Genomic DNA, 26,446 nt, shown 5'->3' on the forward strand with positions numbered 1-26,446 from the left:
CGTGACTGTGTGTGTGCTGTGCTTAGTCGCTCAGTCCTGTCCGACTCTGCTACCCCATGGACTCTTGAGTCCGCCAACCTCCCCTTCCAAACACCTGCCCGCCATCCAAAGCCAGCGCCGGAAACATACTAGCCTGGAGTCACGTGGGCTTCCCTGCAGCAGTTCCGCCTCCCCGGATCGGCCGGAAGTGGCGCGCGCGCCTGCTCAGTGCGCCGAGGGCCCTGTCTAAGCCGCTCCCTCCGAGCCGCCGTACTGTTTCCCGGTGGGGTTGGTGGGGTTGGTGAGGCATGGAGCGGGTGGGCGGCGGCGGCGATTGCTGCGGCTCCTCCTCCGCAGACCCGCGAAGCACCTTCGTGCTGAGTAACCTAGCGGAGGTGGTGGAGCGTGTCTTCACCTTCCTGCCCGCTAAGGCGCTGCTGCGGGTGGCCGGGTGAGGGCAGAGGAGGCGGGAAGCTGACCTCGGGACTTGGCTCGGGCTTGCCTGGGCTGGTGGGTGGGCGGATACCGTCGGGACCCAGGGCTGACCCCGGCTCCGGACCCCGTGTCCCCAGGTGGCGCTCCCGTACCCCTGCACACCTGCCGTAGTGCTCCCGGGGACCCTTCCCAGAGGAGCCAGTTTCCCCCTACGGTTCTCTCCGCCCCCAGCTCTGCCTCCGAACCGGTGTTAGACGCCTCGCCGTCCTGGGGACTCGGGATCCCGTAGCGATCTCCTGCTGTTGAGGTTATGGGTGGTGGCGAGCGGAGGGAGGTCTGTAGAGAGCTGCGGGAGAAAGGGAAGTGAACGTCCGTTCACAGTCCTTTGTGCGTGTGCGTCTCCAGCGTGTGCCGCTTATGGAGGGAGTGTGTGCGCAGAGTGTTGCGGACTCATCGGAATGTGACCTGGATCTCCGCGCTCTCGTCGGATCCCTGCCATCTGGCGCAGCATTGCCTGGTCCGCGTGGTAGCTGAAGAGCTTGAGGCAAGTAAAGGGTGTCGCGTACAGTCCTTTGCAAGGTTGGTGGGTCAGTCGTTGAGATTAAATACTTTAAAACAATTCGTATATGGCCTGACTTCCCTGGTGGCTCAAGACGGTAAGTAGACCGCCTGCAATGCGGGAGACCTGGGTTTGATCCCTGGGTTGGGAAGATCCCTTGGAGGAGGAAATGGCAATTGCCCACTCCAGTTCTTGCCTGGAGAACCCCATGGATAGACTACAGTCCATGGGGTCGCAGAGTCGGACACGACTGAGCGACTAAGCACAGCATTTCAGTTCAGTTCAGGCACGCCAGGGCTCCCTGTCCATCACGAACTCCCGGAGTTTACTCAAACGCCTGTCCATTGAGTTGGTGATGCTATTCTGTAATTTAGGGAAATTTTTCTCGGGGCATGAAGACTTTATAAATAGCAATTTTAATGACTGCGTATTGTAAGGATGAGCCATGGTTTCTTTGACCATTCTCCACATACTGGGCATTTTCAATTCAGTTCGGTTGCTCAGTCGTGTCCGACTCTGTGACCCCATGGACTGCAGCAGGCCAGGCTTCCCTGTCCATCACCAACTCCCAGAGTTTATTCAAACTGCCACTGAATTGGTGATGCTATCTAACCAACTCATCCTCTGCTGCTCCCTTCTTTTGCCTTCAGTCTTTCCCAGCATCAGGATCTTTTCCAGTTAATAGGCTCTGCACATCAGGTGGCCAAAGTGTTGGAGATTTAGCTTCAGCATCAGTTCTTCCAATGAATCTTCAGGGTTAATTTCCTTTAGGATCGATTGGTTTGATCTCTGCAGTGCAAGGAATTTGGACTTCTCCAGCACCACAATTTGAAAGCATCAATTTTTCTGCACTCAGCCTTCTTCATGGTCCAGGCCTCACATCTGTACATGACTACCTGAAAAACCATAGCTTTGACTATACAGATCTTTGTTGGCAAAGTGATGTCTCTACTTTTTAATACACTGTCTAGTAAGTGTACCACATTTTTATCCATTCATCTCTTTGTGAGCACTTAGGTTGCTTCCATATCTTGGCTATTGTAAATAATGCTGCAGTGCATCAGTTCACTTCAGTCAGTCACTCAGTCGTATCCCACTCTTTGTGACCCCATGGAGTGCAGCAGTCCAGGCCTCCCTGTCCATCGCTAACTTCGGGAGTTTATACAGACTCATGCCCATTCAGTCGGTGATGCCATCCAAACATCTCATCCTCTGTCGTCTCCTTCTCTTCCTGCCTTCAATCTTTCCTAGCATCAGGGTCTTTTCCAATGAGTCAGTTCTTCATATCAGGTGGCCAAAGTATTAGAGTTTCAGCTTCAGCATCAGACCTTCCAATGAATGTTCAGGACTGATTTCCTTTAGGATGGACTGGTTGGATCTCCAAGTCCAAGGGATTCTCAAGAGTCTTCTCCAACACCACAGTTCAAAAGCATCAAGTCTTCGGTGCTCAGCTTTCTTTATAGTCCAATTCTCACATCCATACATGACTACTGGAAAAACCAAAGCTTTGACTAGATGGACCTTTGTTGGCAAAGTAATGTCTCTGATTTTTAATATGCTGTCTAGGTTGGTCATAACTTTTTTTCCAAGGAGCAAAGGTCTTTTAATTTCATGGCTGCAGTGACCATCCTCAGTGATTTTGGAGCCCAGGAAAATAAAGTCTGTCACAATTTTCCACCGTTTCCCCATCTATTTGCCATGAAGTGATGGGACCAGATGCCATGATCTTAGTTTTCTGACTGTTGAGCTTTAAGCCAATTTTTTCACTCTCCTCTTTCACTTTTATCAAGGGGCTCTTTAGTTCTTCACTTTCTGCCATAAGGGTGGTGTCATCTGCATATCTGAGGTTATTGATATTTCTCCCGGCAATCTTGATTTCAGCTTGTGCTTTATCCAGCCCAGCGTTTCTCATGATGTACTCTGCATAGAAGTTAAATAAGCAGGGTGACAATATACAGCCTTGACGTACTCCTTTCCCTATTTGGAACCAGTCTGTTGTTTGATGTCCAGTTCTAACTGTTGCTTCCTGATCTTCATACAGATTTCTCAGGCAGGTCAGGGGGTCTGGTATTCCCATCTCTTAGAATTTTCCAGAGTTTGTTGTGGTCCACAAAATCAAAGGCTTTGGCATAGTCAATAAAGCAGAAGTAGATATTTTTCTGGAATACTCTTGCTTTTTCGATGATCCAACGGATGTTGGCAATTTGATCTCTGATTCTTCTGCCTTTTCTAAATCCAGCTTGAACATCTGGAAGTTCATGGTTCATGTACTGTTGAAGCCTGGCTTGAAGAATTTTGAGCATTACTTTGCTAGCGTGTGAGAGAGTGCAATTGTGTGGTAGTCTGAGCATTCTTTGGCATTGCCTGACCTTTTCCAGTCCTGTGGCCACTGCTGAGTTTTCCAAATTTGCTGGCATATTGAGTGCAGCACTTTCACAGCATCATCTTTCAGGATTTGAAATAGCTCAACTGGAATTCCGTCACCTCCACTAGCTTTGTTCATAGTGATGCTTCCTAAGGCCCACTTGACTTCACATTCCAGAATGTCTGGTTCTAGGTTGGTGATCACACCATCATGATTATCTGGGTCGCGAAGATCTTTTTTGTACAGTTCTTCTGTGTAGTTTTGCCACCTTTTCTTAATATCTTCTGCTTCTTTTAGGTCCATACCATTTCTACCCTTTATTGTGGCCCATCTTTGTGAGAAATGTACCCTTGGTATCTCGCATTTTCTTGAAGAGATCTCTAGACTTTCCCATTCTATTGTTTTCCTCTATTTCTTTGCATTGATTGCTGAGGAAGGCTTTCTTATCTCTCCTTGCTATTCTTTGGAACTCTGCATTCAGATGGGTATATCTTTCCTTTTCTCCTTTGCCTTTCACTTCTCTTCTATACACAGCTAGTTGTAAGGCCTCCTCAGACAACCATTTTGCCTCTTTGCATTTCTTTTTCTTGGGGATGGTCTTGATCCCTGCCTCCTGTACAGTGTCATGAACCTCCGTCCATAGTTCTTCAGGCAGTCTGTGTATCAGATCTCATCCCTTGAATCTATTTGTTGCTTCCACTGTATAATCGTAAGGGATTTGATTTAGGTCATACCTGAATGGTGTAGTAGTTTTCTGTACTTTTTTCAATTTAAGTCTGAATTTGGCAATAAGGAGTTCATGATCTGAGCCACAGTCAACTCCTGGTCTCGTTTTTGTTGACTGTATAGAGCTTTTCCATCTTTGGCTGCAAAGAATATAATCAATCTGATTTCGGTATTGACCATCTGGTGATGTCCATGTGTAGAATCTTCTCTTGTGTTGTTGGAAGAGGGTGTTTGCTACAGCCAGTGCGTTCTCTTGGCAAAACTCTATTAGCCTTTGCCCTGCTTCATTCTGTACTCCAAGGCCAAATTTGCCTGTTACTACAGGTTTTTCTTGACTCCCTACTTTTGCATTCCAGTCCCCTATAATGAAAAGGACATCTTTTTTGGGTGTTAGTTCTAGAAGGTCTTGTAGGTCTTCATAGAACCATTCAACTTCAGCATTACTGGTCGGGGCCTAGACCTGGATTACTGTGATATTGAATGGTTTGTCTTGGGAACAAATGGAGATCATTCTGTCGTTTTTGAGATTGCATCCAAGTCCTGCATTTAGGACTCTTATGTTGACTGTGATGGCTACTCCATTTCTTCTAAGGGATTCTTGCCCACAGTAGTAGATATAATGGTCATATGAGTTAAATTCACCCATTCCAGTCCATTTTAGTTCGCTAACTTCTAAAATGTCGATGTTCACTCTTGCCATCTCCTGTTTGACCGCTTTCAATTTGCCTTGATTCATGGATCTAACATTCCAGGTTCCTATGCAATATTGCTCTTTACAGCATATATCTTATCAAAATAGTTTTTTTTTTGCCTTCAGAAAAATACCCAGAGGTGGAATTGCTGGTCAAATGATAGTTCTTTGGATTTTAGCCTCTAAAATTTGTATGGAAACACAAAAGACCCTGAATAGCCAAAACAGCCTTGAGAAAAAAGAGCAAGGCTGGAGGTATCATGTTCCATGATTTCAAACTATATTACAGTAATCAAAACAAATTTTAGATTATTGATTTAGATTATATGAAAATGTCATTGGTATTTTTGTAGGGATTGCACTGAATGTATAGATTACATTGGGGTAGATGGTCATTTTCACAATATTCTCCCATTTGGTGACCACAGTATATTGTTCCATTGTGTCATCTTCAGTTTCTTTCATCAGTGTCTTAAGATTTTCTGAGTATAGGTCCTTTATGTCTTGGTTGTTATATTCCTAGTTATTTTACTCTTTGGGGATTATTTTATTTATTTCTCTTTCTGATAGTTCATTGTTAGCATATAGTAACACAGCAAATTTCTGTATATTAATTTTGGATCCTGCAGCTTTACTGAATTCATTTAATACTGTAGTAGTTTTCTGGTAGTGTCTTTAGGGTTTTCTGTATGTAGTGTCGTGTTATCTGCAGACCATGACAGTTCTACTTCTTCTTTCAAATTTGTATCCTTTTGTTTCTTTCTCTTGTCTGATTGCCATGGCTAGAACTTGCAATACTATGTTGAGTAAGTGGCAAGAGTGGACATCTTTGTCTTTTTCCTTATGTTATGAGTTGTTTTCTTTCAGCTTTGCCCTGTTGAGTATGATTTCAGCTGTGATTTTTGTCCTCTATGTAGATGTGTTTTCCCTCTGTCTCCAGTTTGTACAGTTATTTTCATAAATGGATACTGAGTATTGTCAAAAAATTTTCTGCATTTATTGAGATGATCAGGTATTTATTCTTCATTTTGTTAATGTGGTGTATTACATGGACTGATTTGCATATATTGAACTATCCTTGCATCCCTGGGATAAATTTCACTTGATCATGTGCATGACTCTATTAATGTATTATTGAATTTGATGTGCTGATTTTTTTTTTAAGGAGTTTTGAATCTTTGTTCATCAGGGATATTAGCTTGTAATTTTCCTTTTTTGTGGTGTCTTTATCTGGTTTTGGTACAGGGTATATGTCATAAGAATGAGTTTGGAAGTCGTTCTTCCTCTTCATTTTTAGGGAATAATTTGTGTAGGATAGGTGTTAACTCTAAATGTTTGGTATAGAATTCACTGGTGAAGCTCTATGCTCCTGAACTTTTGTCTGTTGGGAGTTTTTAAATTTCTGATTCAGTTTCATTGTCAGTAATTGGTTTGTTCATATTTTCTGTTTCATTCTGATTCACTCTTGGGAGATTATGTGTTGCTAGAAGTTTATCCCTTTCTTCTAGGTGTTTATCTTGTTGGCTTATAGTTGTTCATAGTAATCTCTTTGAATCTTTTTGTATTTCTCTGGGGTCAGTTGTAATAGCTCCTTGTTCATTTTGTTTTATTGATTTGGGCTCTTTTTCTTGATGAGTCTGGCTAAAGGTTTTGTCAGTTTTATCTTCACAGAACCAGCTCCTAGTTCCTTTGATCTTTTTTTATTATTTTACTGTCTCTATTTCATTTATTTCTGCTCTAAGCTTTATGATTTTTCTGCTAACTTTGGTTTTTTTGCATTCTTTTTCTAGTTCATTTAGTGTAAGATTAGGTTTTTAAATAGTGATTTTTCGTGTCTTCTGAGGTAGGCTTGTATTGCTGTACACTTATCTCTTGGAACCATTTTTGGGCTGTGTTCACATTTCCATTTGTCAGCAGGTGTTTGACCTCTGCAGTTGCCCATTGGTTACTTAGTTGCATATTTGGCCTACCAGTGTTTCCTTTTGTTGTGGTTAATTTCTAGTCTCATAGTGTTGTGGTCAGAAAAGATTCTTGATGTGATTTCTGACTTCTTAATTTATTAAGACTTGTTCTGTGGCCTAGCATGTTATCTATCCTTGAGAATGTTCCTTGTACACGTGAAAATAATGTGTATTCTGCTGCCTTTGGATGGAATGTTCTATATGTTATATCTATTGAGTCTGTCTGTCCTAATGTATTGTTCAAGGCCAGTGTTTCCTGTTGATTTTCTCTCTGGACGATTCTGTTCATTGATATAAGTGGGGTGTTAAAGTTCCCACCTATTATGATGTTACTGGCACTTTCTCCCTTTGTTTCTGCTTGCTTTATGTATTTACGTGTTCTCTTTTTGGGTGCATATATATTTACAATTGTCATATCTTGTTGTATCAATCTCTTTATCAAAGTAGTGCTACCTATCTTTTCATATCCATTTCCATGGAACACTTTTTTTCCATCCCGTTACTCTCAGCGTGTGTCTTTAGATCTGAAGTGAGTTTCTTGTAGGCAGCATATATATGGGTCTTATTTTAAATTTCTACCCATTCAGCCAGTCTGTGTCTTTTGATTGGAGCATTTTGTTCATTTACATTGAAAGTAATAAAAATTAAGTATGTACTTACTCCTGTTTACTGTTTTCTGATTGTTTATGTAGTCCTTTTTTTCCTTCTTTTGCTTGCTTCCCTTGTGATGTCATGACTGTCTTTAGTGTTAAGTTTGGATTCCTTTGTCCTCTGTGTGTGTGTGATTATTTTAAGGTGGTGATTCTTAAGTTTGAACACATTTCAAACAAACCTACATCCACCCCCACCCTTTATTATTTTTGACATCGTATTTTCCCTTTTTTTGGTTTCTGTATCCCTTAACAACTTTTTGTGGATATTGATGATTTTACTTTACTTTTGTCTTTTAACCTTCCTTCTAGATTTTTATATTTCCAGGTGAGGTGTTTAGAGAAGTCTCTTAAACATTTCTTGTAAATTCTACTTAGAGGTGCTGAACTCAGATTTTGCTTGTCTGTGAAACTCTTTATTGCTCTTTCAAATCTGAATGATAGCCTTGCTGGATAGACTACTCCTGATTGTGGGTTTTTTCCTTTCATCACATCGAACATACTTTGCTGCTCCCTTCTGCCCTGCAAAATTTCTGCTGAAAAGTCAACTGACCATGTTATGGGAGTTCCCTTGTACATAACTAGTTGTTTTTCTCTTGCTGCTTTTAAGAGTCTCGCTTTAAGTTTTGCCCTTTGGATTATAATGTGCTTTGGTGTGGACCTCTTTGAGTTCTTCTTGTTTGGGATCTGTGCTTTCTGGATCTGGATATTCCTTTCCCAGGTTAGGGAAGTTTTTAGCTATTATTCTTCCAGTAACTTCTCTTGTCACTTTCTCTCTCCTCAACTTCTGGGACTCCTGTAATGTGAATGTTAGTACTCTTGATGTTACCCCAGAGATTTTTTAAACTACTGTCATTTAAGATTTTTTTTCTTTTTTTTCAGCTTGAGATGTTTCTACTACTCTTTAACTTCACTCATCCATTTCTCTGTGTCTTCTAATCAACTGTTGATTCCTTCTATTGTAGCTAAATTTATTTCAGCTACTGTATTTCTGATCTGTTTGCTTCTTTATAAGTCACTCTTAAGCTTCTCACTGTGTTCATCCATTCTTTTCCTGAGTTCATTGAGTGTCTTTTTGATCATTACCGTGAACTCTGTATCAGGTAGATTGCTTATCTCATTTCACTTAGTTCTCCCTCTGGGATTTTGTTTTGTTCCTTCGTTTGGAACATACTCCTCTGTCACCTCATTTCTCCTGATTTTCTGTTTTTATTTCTTTATATCAGGTAGATCAGTTATGCTTCCTGATCTTGGAGAAGCAGATGTCCTAGGGGGCCCAGAAGCACAGTTCTCTCTGATCACCAGAGCTGTATTCTCTAGGAGCACCCCTCATGTGGGCTGCGAGGGTTCATCTCTTGTGGCGGAGCTGGCTGCTGTGGGTGTGCTGGTAGCAGGGCTGGCCCCCAAGCCCGGTTGGCTGCCAGGAGCTCATGTGGAGGCTGCTGGCGGGTGGCATTGGGTTCCAGTGCAGTTGGCTTTGTGGCCAAGGGAGGACCAGGGCTGGTAGGTAGGTAAGCCCGCGGCACTAATAGGCTAGACGAGGGACTCCACAGTGGTGCTAGCGGCATCAGGGTCCTCCTGGTAGAACAAGCTCCCCAGAATGGCTGCTGCTAGCATCTCTGTCCCTAGGGGAGAGTCCCCGTTGCCTCCTGCTTTTCCGGGAGGCTCTCCAAGATCTGACCAAGCCTCCTTTCAAATTACTGCCTCTGAGCTTGGACTCAGAGCATATGAGATTTTGTGTACACCCTTTGTGAATAGAGTCTCTGTTTCCTCCAGCCCTCTGGCTCTTCTGTACACAAGCCTTTCTGTCCTTCGGAGCCAGATGTTCTAGGGCCTCATCTTCCCGGCTTTAGGGCCCATGGGCTGGGGGTCCAGTGTGGGGCTCGGATCCCTTCCTCTTTGGGGACAGCCTCTGCGGTTGTGATTATCCTCACATTTGTAGGTTGCCTGTTCAGGGTGTGGTCTCCGCTGTGCTGTATCTCCAGTTTCCCCCTTCTGCCTTCTCATGGTGGTTCCTGCTGTATGTCTTCAGCTGTGGAAATTTTTTTCCATTAGTCTTGAGGTTGTTCCCATCAGTAGTTCCTCTGTAAATAATTGTAAATTTGGAGTGTAGGATGTGGGCTGAAGGTCTTATTACTGTTATCTTGCCCCCTACTCCCCAAATTATATTCTTTGAAGATGCCTTGTGGACCACAGAAACTATATCCATAGTTCATTATCCAGCCCTGAGGCCAGTACAGGGTCATCATTGTCTCAGTATCTTTTATGAGTTTGTCTATATGGAATCTACTCCAGAACAACTTAACTTTCCCAGATCAACATTTCTTTTTCATTTAACTCCTATTGAGGCTTTGCTGAATGCTATCTTCTTCCTTCCATTTTGATAGTAAAAATCTTTGAAAGTAACCAGCTTAGGAGGAAAACTGTGTACACCCTTTTCATTTAGTTGAGCTGCTTTGCCACTTGTCTGTTATATGTATTTTGGTGGAAAACATGAGTCTGAATAAGCCCAGGTTGTAAGGGCTTACAGCTGTCCCTTGTAAGAGATAAGGCACAAGTAAGAAGGACTAGGAAGACAGGTGTCACACACGAGGCCAGAGGTCCTTAGGAAGTCTAGGAAAAGGTTTTATGGAGTGTGGCACTTAGCTCTTTCTTAGGAGAAAAACAATCTTCAGCAAAAGGAAGAAAGCTGCAGAAGGATAAATACAGACGTGAGCTTGTCCAGATAATGGTGAGCGATAGATTCCTGTAGGAACTAGTTACCAAGCCGGAAGTGAAGGCCTGGATTATTTAATTTGGCAAAGAAAAGAGGAGTGATACAAGTCTGTACCTTTCCTCTTGCTGAGATGTTTCTGTTGCTGTGATACCTGTTCACATAGAGCCAGTGGAATCTTTTGCTGGTACTTAATGTTTTTGTCTAAGAGCGTAAATTATTGTGAAAATGAACTTCCTGAGTCAGGCTGGAATGAGTGTGACCTCAAGAAATAATATATGTTCAACAAATGAATGGACTGAAAAGGAAAGAGCGTGAGTGAAACACGAATGAGTAGATGGACTCAGAACACCAACCCTGGCCTGAAGAAGGGTAGGGCGACAGCAGTTTGCAGGGCAGCTCCACTCGAAAGCTCGAAAAGCTCCACAAAAGCATTGGTAGATTTGTGTGATCAAATTCTGTTTTTTTTCTTTTTTCCTTTGCAGAATGTCCATATATTACCACAGACAGTTCTTTACATGGCTGATTCAGAAAATTTCATTAATCTGGAGGAGTGTCGTGGCCATAAGAGAGGTGAGCAGCAGAGGACAAAGTTTTGGATGCTCTTGCTTCCTTGTGCACCTCTGTTTGGAGATGAGCACTGTTTTCATCCTGAGAGTTACTGACTTTCTGAGGCTGTGGGCCTGCTCCCTGAAGAATGCAGGAATATAGCGTCTCTGAACTTTTGGGGAAGCGTTGGCGTCCGAGATTGCACAGCTTGCAGTCTAAAGATTCAGAGAGTCTGTCCAGAGATCCCTAACCTTGTGGTGCAGTTGACACAAGTTCTTTGGAGAGCTGTTTTCTCATTTTGAAAGACTTGCATGTGCAGGCATTTGTATTTTACTATTAAAATGGAATGTCTGTCTTTGGCTGTTCAAGCCTTTTATTGTGTTGGATGACTATTTACCGAAGTTCTCTGGCAGTACTGTGCATTCTTCTTGGCTTGCTAAGTGAAGAAGCAGACTGTGTCCCATGATGGGCACACTGACCCCAGAGTTAAGACTTAGTGGATTATCATTGTGTGATTTGATTCCAGATGACTGTGCTCTAGAAAAGTCATGATTTCGTATCAGCTTAACAGAAAGAATAGTACATCTGAAATTCAGCGGCTACTGCTTGTGTCATTGAGGCAAAAGCAGTATGTGAGCAACTGGAAAAGACAAACTGGCAGTGCTGAAGGTCAGATTTAGAATTTAACTTATAAAACAGGGACTCATAACAACAACAAAACACGACTTTTGTTTTTAATCAAAGCTTTTAGACGTCCTTGTAATGTGTTCTAGTGTTAAGTGACTTAAACTTTATTTAATATTTGCTTTTATTTTCCTCATCAAATTTGACCTTAAATGGATGGCCTGGATAATCTTCTGTATTACTGCAGCCAGGAAAAGAACTACTATGGAAGCGGCGTTTGCCCTTGAGAAGCTCTTCCCAAAACAATGCCAAGTCCTTGGGATTGCTACCCCAGGAATTGTAGGTAAGAGAATACCAACTTGATTTCCTGGCTTTCATTAATGTGGGGTCCTATGGATCGGTAGGTTATTTGTAGCTTAAAGCAGATTTATGTTTTTGGCCATCCGAAGTACAATAACGTTGGCCTTCTATACCTTCAAGTTATATTTGACTTACATTCATGTTCCTTAGGTTATTGTGGTTAATATTTCAAATCTCAGGGTTGTCCATATAAGCCACATGTATTAATAATTCATATCTTCCCAGTAGCCATTCAGAGAAAGACAAAGATCTCATTCATCCTGTCTACAAATTAGAAAGTATTAGTGAGGATTCCCACTTCTGGCAGTTCAGCCAGAACTCTTTCTGGTGGGTGGAGGTGAGGTCGGCCTGGGCAGGAGCTGCCTTCAACCTTCCTCAGACACTTCTCTTTCTCTCCTTGGCTGCCACTATTTGAAGCGTATAGCATGAAGTTTTCTTTTTTAGGTTTGCTCCTGGTGAGTTTTTGCTGCTTTTAATTATTTTTGACTGTTCTCTAGCTCGTGGGGGAGGGAGAGCCCATTGAGGCCATCATGGTGCAGTGGTTCCGATCCTGGGTGGAAATCTCAGCTATACCACTCTATGTCTGCATGACTTTGAGCGAGTCGCTGACCTCATGGAGCTTCCGTTTCCCCCTCTCTGACATGGGGGTGATTGACAGCACCTTTCCCAGAGAGTCTGAGGAGTCAGTGAATTGCACACGTGCAGTGTTTAGAATAGAGACATGTAGTGAGCAGGGAGTGAATGTTAGCTGTGATCCTTTACTTTGTTGCCCTCAGTACTACTCCACAATTGGCATTTGTAATCTTCACTGAAAGACTTTTGATTGGATATTAAGTCCTGTGCAGGGAAGTACAAAGGATTTCAAGTGTTTACAGACTGACCTAGAGCCAGACATCTTGGAATGTGAAGTCAAGTGGGCCTTAGAAAGCATCACTACGAACAAAGCTAGTGGAGGTGATGGAATTCCAGTTGAGCTATTCCAAATCCTGAAAGACGATGCTGTGAAAGTGCTGCACTCAATATGCCAGCAAATTTGGAAAACTCAGCAGTGGCCACAGGACTGGAAAAGGTCAGTTTTCATTCCAATCCCAAAGAAAGGCAATGCCAAAGAATGCTCAAACTACCGCACAATTGCACTCATCTCACACGCTAGTAAAGTAATACTCAAAATTCTCCAAGCCAGGCTTCAGCAATATGTGAACCGTGAACTTCCTGATGTTCAAGCTGGTTTTAGAAAAGGCAGAGGAACCAGAGATCAAATTGCCAACATCTGCTGGATCATGGAAAAAGCAAGAGAGTTCCAAAAAAACATCTATTTCTGCTTTATTGACTATGCCAAAGCCTTTGACTGTGTGGATCACAATCAACTGTGGAAAAGAGATGGGAATACCAGACCACCTGATCTGCCTCTTGAGAAATTTGTATGCAGGTCAGGAAGCAACAGTTAGAACTGGACATCGAACAACAGACTGGTTCCAAATAGGAAAAGGAGTTCGTCAAGGCTGTATATTGTCACCCTGTTTATTTAACTTATATGCAGAGTACATCATGAGAAACGCTGGACTGGAAGAAACACAAGCTGGAATCAAGATTGCCCGGAGAAATATCAATAACCTCAGATATGCAGATGACACCACCCTTATGGCAGAAAGTGAAGAGGAACTCAAAAGCCTCTTGATGAAAGTGAAAGTGGAGAGTGAAAAAGTTGGCTTAAAGCTCAACATTCAGAAAACGAAGATCATGGTATCCGGTCCCACCACTTCATGGGAAATAGATGGAGAAACAGTGGCAACAATGTCAGACTTTATTTTTCTGGGCTCCAAAATCACTGCAGATGGTGACTGCAGCCATGAAATTAAAAGACGCTTACTCCTTGGGAGGAAAGTTATGACCAACCTAGATAGCATATTCAAAAGCAGAGACATTACTTTGCCAACAAAGGTTCATCTAGTCAAGGCTATGGTTTTTCCAGTGGTCATGTATGGATGTGAGAGTTGGACTGTGAAGAAGGCTGAGCGCTGAAGAATTGATGCTTTTGAAGTGTGGTGTTGGAGAAGACTCTTGAGAGTCCCTTGGACTGCAAGGAGATCCAACCAGTCCATTCTGAAGGAGATCAGCCCTGGGATTTCTTTGGAAGGAATGATGCAAAAGCTGAAACTCCAGTACTTTGGCCACCTCATGCGAAGAGTTGACTCATTGGAAAAGACTCTGATGCTGGGAGGGATTGGGGGCAGGAGGAGAAGGGGCCGACAGAGGATGGGATGGCTGGATGGCATCACTGACTTGATGGACGTGAGTCTGAGTGAACTCCGGGAGTTGGTGATGGATAGGGAGGCCTGGCGTGCTGTGATTCATGGGGTCGCAAAGAGTCAGACACGACTGAGCGACTGATCTGATCTGATCTGAAGGGTAGATACATGGTTGATGGGGACTGTTTCATGCCTCCTGCAATTAGCTCCTGCTCCTATATTATTATATCAGCCCCTTCATCACAAATTTTGTTTCTCATTGGATTGAAAAAAGGATGGCAGTGACTGATTTTCTTTTAACTCTTAATTTTTCCTTAAATGAGTGATCTAGTTACCCATTATTAGTTATTATCAAGTGCTTCTATAAAAACAGCTTTGAGTTCTTTGTTCTTTGAGTTAATTTTGTTGGGCCTGTGTGCGTGCAGTCACGCTGCCCGCTGTGACTTCCTCAAAGCATGAGCAAGTAGAAACTCTAAAATTTGAGTTGGGGGTCAGGGACAGGAGAGGGCAGGCAGACCCAGGCGACACTCTTGCCTCCATGACCCCATAGTGAGGGGTGGGCAGTCTACCTGAAGCCTTCCTCTCACGCTCAGAGCATTGCGCATCTTTCTCCCTAAGTTCCCGTGTTATCTTGATGTTGGGAGGGAGTATCATTCCAACTCCCTTTATTCGGGACCTGGACCCACTCCTCACCCTGTCTGTTGATTCTCATTCCCCTGCAGCTGAGTGCTTTCTTTGAGCCAGTTCCACACATGTCACAACAACACTTCCACCACGGCAGCTGATTGGATTCCTTTTTCTTAGGCTACAATTAGTAACTATTTCTAAAACAGCCATTGATGATAAATGTTTTTGAAGTAGAATTGCTGTGAAGTTGTAATTACTACCTCCCCAACTTTTTATTTAGCAAAACTTTGAATCTATAGAAAAGTTGGCAGAATAATAGAATAGTACAGTAAACACCCATATGCCTTCATCTAGATCACCATTGTGAAAAACATGTGCTTTTTCTGTGTTTATGAAAACATTTCTTTCTAAACAGTTTGAAAGCAAACTGTAGGCATCATGACCTTCTACTCCTAAACATGTGAAAGCTGAGAAACTTTTACTTGGGAAGTGGCCTATTATCTTATTGACGATGTTAGTAAACTGAGCCGCAGTCCCCTGGGTGTGGCTGGGTAATGTGTATGAGGTGAGGCTGCCTCCATTGAATTTGTTCACAAAATGGATTAACTTCTTTCCTAGTGACACCAATAGGATCACGCAGCAATCGACCTCAGGAGATAGAGATTGGAGAATCTGGTTTCGCTCTATTATTTCCTCAAATTGAAGGAATAAAAATAAAGACCTTTCATTTTATTAAGGATCCAAAGAAATTAACTCTAGAAAGGCATCAGCTCACTGAAGTAGGTAAGTTGTTACATTTACCATTAATTGCCCACATTGTTGATTGATTTGTTTGTTCGCAAGAGAGTCTGAATTAAGTACAAGTTACTGCAGAGATGGACAGTTCAAACTAGTGATTAACAGAGGCTGGTGCAATAGTTTTGATAGAATAGACCCACTTTTTAAATTATTTTACTTACATTAAAACCTGAGAGAACTAGAGATGAATTTTCCACATCCTCCATTGATTAAAAACTCCCTTGTATTTAATTCTGAATTTTGAAGGACTTCTTCCTCTTTGAATATTTTCTTATCATTTTGTCCTGTTTTGTTTTTTGAAGCTGAAAAGTTTAAGGTTTTATTTCTCTTTTGTGATAGTAATAAGCATTTGTTTAAAAAAACTAGAAGATACAGGTTAGTTCAATACCGACTAATTAGAAAGAAATAAGTGTGATGAATTTGATAAGTTTTAGAGATAGTTTAATTGGAGAAGGAAATGGCAGCCCACTCCAGTGTTCTCGCCTGGAGAGTCCCAGGGACAGAGGAGCCTGGTGGGCTGCCGTCTATGGGGTCGCACAGAGTCGGACATGACTGACGCGACTTAGCAGCAGCAGCAGCAGCAGATAGTGTAAGTTAAAGCAAAGTCTATCAGACAAAGGTTTACTAGGAAATACCAGGCAGGAGACTTGGCTGATGTAGACAGGTCATGCATGAGAGTTGATAGAAAGGGTTGGCTCCGTTTCTAAGCACTAATGAGAAAGCTTAATTTAATATAGGAAGCATTAAACTATTCAAGCAAAGCAGCGCTAAGGCCTTTCATCTACTCTGCAGGTGAACTGATTGGGGTTAACTTGTTAAGAGGAACTTGTTTGGCCTTTGACTTGGTGCTCTTGCTGAAGATCATATGGTTTCTTCTTCTGTGCTGTCTCTTTTTTTTGTCCGGAAGTGAGTACGGTGCCTCCTGGGCATGTTTTCTTCTGTTTTAAAGTAGCCTGGGGATCCATGGTTGAGGTCTTCGTGGTAGCACTGCTTGAAGCTAGAAGCCTAGTTTTGTCCATTTTTAAGAAAGACTCAAAATCTTGAGTGGGAGTAACCATCTATTTTATAATCAAATAGTTACTGGATTTGCTTTAGACCTTGTTTGCATTGTGGCTGTAAGTATAGGAATCAGAAAAGTGACAGGAAAAAGAGCCCCGCATTTTTCTGCTCTGTGATGTGATTTTATTGGTGTCCTTTCGCTGAACTGTTTGCTGGCAACAGTTTTGACTTATTCCAAGGCATTGTTTTCATCCTGTTCATGACCTTCTGGAAACTGAGGCTTTGCCTAGATTGAGATGGTAATCTCTATCCTTTCCTGTACTATTTTCTGTACTTCTCTGTTTGGACTGTTGCCTTGTATGTGGACAGGAAGATGGAGGCATTTGAGGGGGGCAGGGAGGGAGGCTGTGATGTGGGCATCCCTTCTCCACAGAGCCCCAGCCTGCAGCCCTGAGCCAGATGCCCGGCGCAGCTTGCCAGCCACGTTCTGTGGCCGTGGACGGCACTCTGTTCCTCAAGTGTCCCACAGGCTCAGCACACTTTCTCTAAAGGCCGGGTAGTGACCGTTTCAGGCTTCACCAGGCATGCGGCCTAGTGGCGTCTATTCAGCTCTGCCATTGGAGCACAGAAGCAGCTGTAGACAGTACACAAAAAATCAGCTTTGTTCCAGTAAAACTTTATATGCAAAGGCAAGGGGCCAGATTTGGTGCCTGGGCTGTGTTCCCCTGCGTTGTAGACTTGGCTGCTCTGAGTAGAAGGTGGTGTGTGGAAAGCGTGTGGTGAATAAACAAAGCCCCCTCAGCCTCCTGCGAGATGGGCAGGGACCTTGCATGAGATATTATAGTCCTTCTAGACCTTGTATATAGGGTGTGTCATAATCAGACCCAGCATCCCAGTACATATTACTTTATATATATAAATATACATATATATAATACACACACACATACCCTGGTTACTTTCTTTTTGAAGAACTTAACAAAATGGCGTGTTTTTTAAAAGAGGCGTGGTGGTGGTGGTTTAGTCGCTAGGTTGTGTCCAACTCTTGTGACTCCGTGGACTGTAACCCGCCAGGATCCTCGGTCCATGGAATTTCCCCAGCAAGAATAGTGGAGTGGGTTGCCATTTCCTTCTCCAGGGGGTCTTCCCCACCTAGGATCGAACTCCGATCTCCTGCATTGCAGGCAGATTCCTTACCGATTGAACCACAAGTGAAGCCCTAAAGAGACACAGGTTGTTCTGAGATCTGTATGGTATCCACTCCATGTTAAAAAATAGTCTCTGGAATGAAAAAAAATATATAGATATACACATGTAGATGGGCCAGCACTTGATTCTTTCGAAGTGAAAGCAGAAATACCATGTTCTGTAAAAGCCAGTGTTGGTTCATTGGAAACTGTTCGTGTGCAGATGCTCTGCCAGGCCTGCATGTGCGGGGCCGTGGAGATGCCTCCTGGAGCTCCCGGTTCAGCGGGCCAGGCTGACTTTGAATGCGGTACACCGATGTGTGAGTGTTACTGAGTGGATGCACAGAAGTGCTGGCAAACATAAGCACAGGACTTAATCCACCCTGGGGTCTTGGGAAAGTGACATTTGGGCAGAGCCCTGAGGAGGAGTGAACTGGAGTGGGCAGGAATCCCTCACATGTGGAGTCAGGAAGAGGATCGTACAAGTATTGTGCCTTCTTTCCCGGTTATTGACAAAAATAGATCAAAGGACAGGAAATAGAAAGGGCCTGGCAGCTCACCTTCAGGACTGCTGTGCAGCCACTGGCTCATTTATGAAATACAAGGCGTTCCAGTGTGTCTGGAGAACAGTGAGATGGAAGGGGAGGGAGTGTGGTGTGAGCCAGGAGGCAGGCTGGGGCCGGCTCCGCCTTGTGGGGACACACCAAGGCTTTTTATGTACATAAGGACAGCGGCAAGCCAGGACTCGAGGCAGAGGAGGGGCACAGCCAGCTAAGTCTTCTGAAGCTGCCCCTCTGGCTGTGGCGTGCTCATTTTGGAGGGACACGAGAGAGGATGCAGGAAGATCAGGGCTGTTGTGGTTGTGACAAGTGGAGTTTCGAGACATGGATGGATTCACGATGAAGTTTCGAGGTGGAATCGAGGTTGAGGTGATGGATTTAAACGTTGGGAGTTGAGAATGAGGAGGGTGGCAGTGTTGCTACCCAGGTTTCTGCCACGGCAGGCGCTCTGAGGAACAGAATAGACGGGGACGGAGGTCAGAAGAGTCAGACTGCCAGTTCTGGGTTGGACACGTTGAATCTGAGATGGGAACATTGATTCGACAGTTAATATGTGGGTCTGAAGCTCAAGAGAATGGTCTCAGCCACAGATGGAAATTTGGGAACACCAGGTAATGGTGATTGAAGAAAAAGGAGCTGGCACAGTAATTGGAGGAGGAGGGGAAGGAGGTTCAGCAGCTGATGTTGCTGATTGGTTGACCCTGACGTGATGCCAGCATGTCCCTCCCATGGGCAGCTGTTCCCTTCTCCAGGGGATCTTCCCAAACCAGGGATCAAACCCAGGTCTCCTGCATTGCAGGCAGATTCTTTACCAGCTGAGCCACTGGGGAAGCCCAAGAAGACTGGAGTGGGTAGCCTATCCCTTCTCCAGTGGATCTGCCCGACCCAGGAATCGAACTGGGGTCTTCTGAATTGCAGGTGGATTCTTTACCAGCTGAGTTACCCGGGCATTGTTCCCTGTGCTATACAATAAAACTTTGTTGCTTGTTGCGTACCTATTTAAAGTAATTATCGATATTCTACATGCGTTTAGATTATATCACTTTCAAATAGTTCATAAAAGAGCTGTCTTCAGAGAGAGGTTTCTCTAAAAAGAATAGAAATCTGAACACACAGACTTAAAGTTTTTTCAGGCAGTCCTGGCTGGTCTTTGGAATAGTTCTTCATAGTAGGCTTTCCTGAATCTGATGCTGGTCTTGGTGTCTAGATTTTAGTTTTTTCCTTTTAACCTTCCAGCTTGATCATATCTATAATGAATTTATATTCTGCCTTATTTGAAAATGAATTTAAGGCAGCTTACAAAAAAGATATGTAGACGATCGGTGGAGGAATTCTGAGTTGAGGCTCACATGTAGGAGAGGCAGAGTGCAGCCAGGGCCATGTACCTGAGGTGCAGACTGTCAGCGTTTGCTAGAGGTGGGGCCCTGGTTTGCTGAGCCAGGACAGAAGTAGAACTCTACCCAGTCTTCCGAGAACTGTGATACATTCTAGTGGCTCCATATGCCTTTACAGTAAACACGTTGGGTCTTGCAAGCTGTTTCATACCATGTCTCTCTATGAACACCAGTGGCATCACCCCAGCTGTGATTCCTTAAAATAGCAGTGGTAGGATCCAAGCCAGTGAGGCCTGGGCACTGAGCACTGTGTGCGATCGAACCGTGTTTGGGGCTGCCAAGGGAATGGCTGGCCCACGTGCCCTTCAGGCACCGTCTGCTGTGACTTCCGTCTCACGCTGGATTTCCAGGAACAGGGACCTGGAGCTCACTGGTTGAGTGTGTCATCTGCCCAGCAAACATCAGAGCTGGGAAGATGGCTAGCCTGCTTTCTTGAAGTTGAACGTTCTGAGACACTTGTACCGAGTAGAGGACCCCCTTGTTTCACCAGAGGCAGGACTGAAGGCAGTGCCTCTCAAAATGAGCTGGGTGGTCATCTTCTCAGGCTCATGAATCTTAGGCCTCTCAATTTTGAGTGGCGTGGCGTTTGAACCTTCCTTCCGGTACATGATAGAGACCTGTCTGCCTTGACAGGCAGCCAGCCTGGGCTGCGGTGGACTTGTTCTCTGAGTTGGGTGGAGGGAAGTGGGTCTGGTTTCTAGATGAGTGTGTGTGTGCGTGGTCGGCTGTAGAACAAGACCGCTGGAGGGAGACGTTGAAAGCACCGGGTATGCGCTGGCTGAACGAGGGTGGTGCCTAGTCGGCAACTGTAAAAGAGTCTAGAGCTTAGAAAACAGTGGGAAGGGGAGAGATTAGAAGTCTTCAGGTTTCTAAAACTTAAAACTGAGAGTCAAGAGAGGTGGGTCGAGTCTGCTAAGATGTCCTGGGCCAGTCGCTTTCCTGAGATTAGCAGCCTTTATTTGTAAAATAAGACTACACTGTTGACCCCACAGGCCTCTTCTGACTTGAAATAGTCATTCTGGAAAAAGAAAAAGAAACATTTTCTGAAAATTTGCTGGCCTGGTCTGTGTGGAGAAAAAGAGCCCTTTAGTAATGGTTTGGGGTATATGGTGTCTTGAAAGTACTGGCTTTTACTAATATTCTTACTCTCCATGCAATGTGGGCTTCCCTGGTGGCTCAGACTTAAGTAAAGAGTCTGCCTGCAGTGCAGGGGACCAGGTTCGATCCCTGGGTCAGGAAGATCCCCTGGAGAAGGAAATGGCAACCTACTCCAGTATTCTTGCCTGGGAAATCCCATGGTTGGAGGAGCCTGGTAGGCTACAGTCCATGGTGTCGCAAAGAGTTGGACACGACTGAGTGACTTCACTTTCACTTTCTTACCGTCCAAATCAGTGATGCTATGGAGAGAATTAGAAATGGACCAGAGGCAGTCTCCCTGGAGAAGTCATTACTTCGTGTTAGGAACTGGTCATTCACCTCCACCCCACCCCAGCTTGCTTGAATGAGCTTTACTTCAGGCAGCCTTTACCCTATGAAGGTGGAAGTCATGTGGCTGAGTCAGTGGATACTCAAATGTGGGTCAGGTGTTTGATTTTTTTTTTCTTTTTCCTCTCCCAGAGCCACCTGTTTGTCAGATTTCAAATTGATAGTCTATGAACAGGGTGCCAGAGGCACATATGAAAGCCTGGGAGGTTGTTGGGGATGTGTGTGTCCTGCCTGCCTCCTGACCAGACTGTGCTGCCCTCTAGTGGTAGCTGCTTTTCATTCCAGAATTACATCCCAGAAGGGCTCCAGAATTGAGTATTTCCCTGCTTTGGAATGAGTTTCCCATGGTTAACCACCTTCTCTCTCCTGGAATATGTGGATAAGGCCTGTATTTTAGTGGTGTTTTGGTTTCCTAAGGCTGCTGTAACAAATTACTGCAAACTTCAGTGGCTTAAAGCACCATTTATTCTGTCTCAGTACAGAAGGCCAGAAGGCTGGAGTCAGGCGGTTCCGGGAGCGGGGATCTCTTTTCTCTTCCTCCTTCTGGTGCCACTGACATTCCTTACGGCTGCATCATTTCAGTCTCTGCTTCTGAGGTCACACTGCCTCTTCTGTCTGTTTCTCTAGTAAGGATGCTATGCTAAGTCACTTCAGTCGTGTCCGACTCTGTGCGACCCCAGAGATGGCAGCCCACCAGGCTCCCCCGTCCCTGGGATTCTCCAGGCAAGAACACTGGAGTGGGTTGCCATTTCCTTCTCCAATGCATGAAAGGGAAAAGTGAAAGTGAAATTGCTCAGTCATGTCTGACTCTTCATGACCCCATGGACTGGAGCCCACCAGGCCCCTCCATCCATGGGATTTTCCAGGCAAGAGTACTGGAGTGGGGTGCCATTGCCCTCTCCCTAGTAAGGATACTTGTGTAGTATTTAGGGCCTACCTAGACAGTCCCGATGATCACATCTTAAGATCCTTAATCACACCTGCAAAGACCCTTTTCCCAAGTTGGGTCACATTCTTCGTTCCTGGGAATGTGGGGGGAGATCACATTCAACCCTCTACAGGGGGTACGTGGCATCTCATTTTCTCTGGACGTTTAAATTCCCACTGCATCTAACTCTGTTTTGTAAACCAGTGTTCCCTTCCATGGCAGGCGGCGGCCTGAGTGGAGATGGCTTGTGCCCAGGCCCACCAAGGGGTGCTACTCGGTTACACAGCTACTTCCTTATTTGTGTTGAAGGTTGACTATATTATTTTCAAATAGCCATTTAATTTTCTTAATGGTTAAAAATTAATTATAGCAAAGGTTTTGAGTAATGTTAGAGCTTGCAAAAAAAAAATGGAAGACTTGACAGCTTAAGCACTAAGTTGTACTTAATTAGGCATATAAGACATTAGCAACAACATTTCATTTTGAAAAATGATTCACAATTCCTTTTTAAGGATTTCTTTCAAAGACTCTCTTTTTAGATTGTCACTCTTCGTTTTTCTGCAGGTCTTTTAGATAACCCTGAGCTTCGCGTGGTCCTTGTATTTGGCTATAACTGCTGTAAGGTGGGAGCCAGTAATTACCTGCAGCGAGTCGTCAGCACTTTCAGTGATATGAATGTCCTCTTGGCTGGAGGCCAGGTGGACAACCTGGCGTCGCTGACTTCTGAAAAGTATGTTTGAAGTGCTTTTGACTTCTTCTGCAGGGATGGGTCATGTTCTCAGCTTTACATTACTTTGGGTTTTTTAAAAATCATGTTTAAAGGATTGCTAATAGTTCATCCCATTTTGCAGCAGACATAGGTTGAAGGGCTTACACAGCGTAATTTTGCTTATCTTTGAAGAACAAAATTTATATATGTTATCCTTTTAAGAATTTATTCCTAGTTGGATTTACACTCTCCTTAAAATTGACCTTCAACATTATTGCGTTTCTTGATGGCTCCATCACTCTGTAACTACAGCATATCACTTCCTCTCTGGTTCTGCTCTCCTCTAAAGGAAATGTGTGGTTCAGTGGCACAGCTTTGTGGTAAAACTTCTTGGAACCCCTAGTACTGTGCTCAGTGCTTTGGATCTTTCAGAGGGAGGGGTAATACTGTTACTTGTAGCAGTTCTTAAATACATTTGGCCACAGAACCTTTTGTCCCTGAAGCATCTTGCAGGCCTACTGGTATTATTCAGCACACATTTTAAAAAATACTGTATTAGATTTTTAAAAAAATGTTATTGGAGTGTAGTTGATTTACAGTGTTGTGCTAGTTTCAGGTGTGCAGCAAAGTGAATCAGTTACACATACATCCACTCTTCTAGATTCTATTCCCACATAGGCCATTAGAGTATTGAACAGGGTTCCCTGTGCTATATACTAACCTATCTTATATAGTGTGTGTATGTCGATCCCAGCCCCCAGTTTATACCCCCCTCCTTCCCCCTTGATAACCCTGTTTGTTTTCTACGTCTATGACTATTTCTGTTTTGTAAATCAGTTCATTTGTACCATTTTTTCAGATTCCATGTATAAGCAATATTGCTTGGAACACATTTTGGGAAATACTATACTAGATCTTTTGAAAGGCTTTTTCAAGTTCAAAAATGATATCTCTTTGATTTTATTACTAAGGCATCTGTTTTCAAAGATAAAAATATTTGCTCTTCTATCTTGAACTATTTCTACTTTACCATGTCCATTGAAAGTATGTAGTATTTTGAGTTTCAGCTAATTAAGTGGACATAAATACCAGCTGTTCCAAAAGGAAGAAAATGAAACATTCCCCCGACCCCAAATATTTCCTGCAAACCTCGTTGTTTGTGTATTCATTTTTAGTATTTGGACCCTAGAGCAGTGACATGGAGACGGACTGTTAGAGATCAGTATCTTTAAGAGCAATTTAAATCATCCCAGTCATAATCTCCATCCTGGTTGTCAGCACCAAGAGGTCAGGGAAAGCAGATGCTAAGTTGAGTTTCCTGGAACTTGAGGAAGAAGGGAGGAAAGCCAAGTGCACTGAACTCTAAGCACTGGATTTCATGCATAAGTATACCTGATTCTTGGTCGCTGTGTGTGGGTTATTTCCCCTCTTGTTTAATCTTCCTTATTGTCTTTCACTTTTAAATTATATACGGATAGGGCAATGGTGATTAGCTTACAGTTTATCTTTGAAATGCCATCTCATTCAGACATGTACCATCTGAGATGCTGGCCAGTTAGTTTAGCATGGCTGTCTGTATATAACACACCCTTTCTACCTAATATGGGGAGATACACCCTCCAGCAATCATTACCCTTTTACGTGACACATTAATGTGGTCTTTATACTGTGTCATTGAGTAAGGGAAGCCATCGAGTATATCAGTGCTTCATGTTAGTGGTGTCCAGATGTAAACCCCTCTCCCTCTAAAAAAAAGAAGACTGATTCTTTTAGGCAGGAGACACCTGTCGCCATTGGACACTGAAGAGGAAATGCAATAAAGTTAAAGGAGCAGCAGCAGACTCCGGAAGATGGATTCTGCCCCTCAGAGACCCGTTTTGCCACTGGTTAGCCTTAAGGGACCTCCTGCTTATGCCTTTTAAGTCTCAGTTTCTTTTTAACCCAGTGAATCCTGCCTGTTCACAGACTCAGATGTTGCTAAGCCTGATAAAAAAAGGTACTTACTTGGTTTCCCCCAGTGGGTGTTACAACTTTATTAACACTTTATATTTTCTTTAGTAACCATAAAGTATTTCATTTTAAAAAATGCCAGGTAAATAGAAACAAAAAGAAAATGTATGATTTTTTCCTTCAGATTAAACTTAATTACTGGCTCAAAGCAATAAATAAGACACAGCAGTGTAACCTGTTTCTTTATGGACCAAATAGAAGAGAGCTAAAACTTCTGGAATTATGGGTTCTAATAAAATTATCCTCCATGATTGAATATTAAATTTGACAAGCTGAGGTAGGAGATAAAAAAGGTACTGAAGCTGTAAATAATGCCGAAAGCTTCAGCATTGTATATATGAGTAAAGTTGTAAGGTTCCTTTCTAAGGAAGAGGGTAAGGTAAGGATGCTGTTCCCCTCTAAAGCCCAGGCTGGATTTTAGAATCTTTGTGGTGATGCATTGGCCCCTTTGTATCTATGTTTGAAGAAATAATTGCTTTCTTCTCCCAGATCTGCCTTCTGCATTCTTGTATTGTTTTAATTTCAGTAGTTTCATTTTCAACCCTTTCTGCCTTACCTCTGATCAGGGAGAGAGCACCTCAGACTAACCGTAAATTAAGGCAGCACTTCTCAACCAGTGAGAATTGGGAGTTTTCTTTTCTTTTACAGTGTAAATCTGAATTGTGTTTCATGACACGTCACCACCTTTCTAATTTCCTAGGAGCCCCCTGGACATTGATGCCACTGGTGTGGTCGGACTGTCATTTAGCGGACACCAAGTCCAGGGTGCCACAGTGCTCCTCAGCGAGGATGTCAGTGACGAGAAGACTGCTGACGCCGCAATGCAGCGCCTCAAGGCAGCGGACATTCCAGAGCAGAACACCATTGGCTTCATGTTTGCATGCGTCGGCAGGGGTTCTCAGTATTACAGAGCCAAGAAGAATGTGGAGGCTGATGCATTTAGAAAGTTTTTTCCTAGTGTTCCTTTATTTGGGTTCTTTGGAAATGGAGAAATTGGATGTGATCGCATAGTCACTGGGAACTTCATATTGAAGAAATGTAATGAGTTTAACTATAACGATCTGTTTCACAGCTATACAACAATAATGGCGCTGATTCACCTTGGGTCATCTAAATAAAGCCACCTGTAAAGTGGCTTTCACAATATATGGCTTGTAGGCTCTGCCTTTTCTGGAAAATGGAAACTTGGGAGGTGTATATTTCAGACAAAAGAAACTTTATATGTATCTGTTTTATAGCTTTGACACTCTAAAGATTTTTTTTGGCAGTTTTTAATGTATTAGAGGAAGGATAACTTTGTATATAACATAATGGGGACCCAGAGTTGAGAACTTTTGCATCAGGCACAAGTGAACAATTATGACTAGCGCACCAGGCTGTGTGACTGCTGTATGACAGGACTTTACATAGTCTTCTGCATGGAAAGACTGAGAAAGGATCCATCAAAGGAAGGAGAGCTGAGACATTCCATGACTACCTCTGCAGTGGGAGACGATCTTTCAGCAGCATCATGAAGATTTTTTTTCCTTCCTTAATAAAAGAGAAAACTATACAGATGGCTTGATAAATTTTTCTCTGCTTTACAGTTTCACCATGTTTTTCAGAAGCTGTAACAAAATTATTACTGACTTTTTACTTGATAAGTATATTAAAGAACTGTTTTGTTTTAGTACTCTATAAAGTTGCTTAGTCAAATGAATTGCCAAGACTAATCCATATTCTAAGGGAAAACATTTTCCTTTTGCATCATGGACAAAGGATCGAAGCTAGAGTCACACTTGGGTATCAGCTGTTGCCTTTGTGTGCTGGAGTCCTTGAAGAGTAACTGCTGACCTTAGTCACTCACTGTGGCCCTCAGGGCATAGTCACCAGCAAATAAACATCAATG

General features: G+C 43.3%; 1 protein-coding gene and 1 non-coding gene across 7 annotated transcripts; both read left to right on the forward strand.

Annotated features, from left to right (window-relative positions):
- The first annotated feature begins 123 nt into the window (after window positions 1-123).
- On the forward strand, window positions 124-26,446 carry FBXO22 (F-box protein 22). 6 transcript variants are annotated; one of them, XM_055555968.1, is made up of 8 exons: window positions 124-249; window positions 820-958; window positions 10,565-10,651; window positions 11,457-11,595; window positions 15,107-15,271; window positions 16,079-16,192; window positions 22,404-22,569; window positions 25,259-26,446. In XM_055555968.1, exons 3-8 carry the CDS (start codon window positions 10,598-10,600, stop codon window positions 25,674-25,676), a joined length of 1,056 nt encoding a protein of 351 aa, XP_055411943.1. In that variant the 5' UTR covers window positions 124-249; window positions 820-958; window positions 10,565-10,597; the 3' UTR covers window positions 25,677-26,446. The 6 variants fall into 6 exon arrangements, with proteins under 6 accessions (XP_055411943.1, XP_055411940.1, XP_055411939.1 ...); XM_055555965.1 differs by lacking the exon at window positions 124-249 and adding an exon at window positions 257-430 and having other exon boundaries at window positions 10,565-10,652; window positions 11,500-11,595; XM_055555964.1 differs by lacking the exon at window positions 124-249 and adding an exon at window positions 257-430.
- Window positions 26,318-26,441, forward strand: LOC129634632 (small nucleolar RNA SNORA3/SNORA45 family). The gene has a single exon (XR_008705810.1). It is a non-coding gene; the product is annotated as a small nucleolar RNA SNORA3/SNORA45 family (small nucleolar RNA).

Source organism: Bubalus kerabau, chromosome 19 (assembly GCF_029407905.1).
Source record: "Bubalus kerabau isolate K-KA32 ecotype Philippines breed swamp buffalo chromosome 19, PCC_UOA_SB_1v2, whole genome shotgun sequence".
Lineage (NCBI taxonomy): Eukaryota > Metazoa > Chordata > Mammalia > Artiodactyla > Bovidae > Bubalus > Bubalus kerabau.

What these genes read in the sequence shown, in the direction of transcription:
- FBXO22 (XM_055555964.1), top strand. Translation starts at nt 288, where the DNA reads ATGGAGCGGGTGGGCGGCGGCGGCGATTGCTGCGGCTCCTCCTCCGCA. An exon ending in TGGTAGCTGAAGAGCTTGAG is followed by an intron (nt 959 to 10,564) that starts GCAAGTAAAGGG and finishes TTTCCTTTGCAG; the next exon opens with AATGTCCATATATTACCACA. An exon ending in TCTCTTTTTTTTGTCCGGAA is followed by an intron (nt 16,193 to 22,403) that starts GTGAGTACGGTG and finishes GTTTTTCTGCAG; the next exon opens with GTCTTTTAGATAACCCTGAG.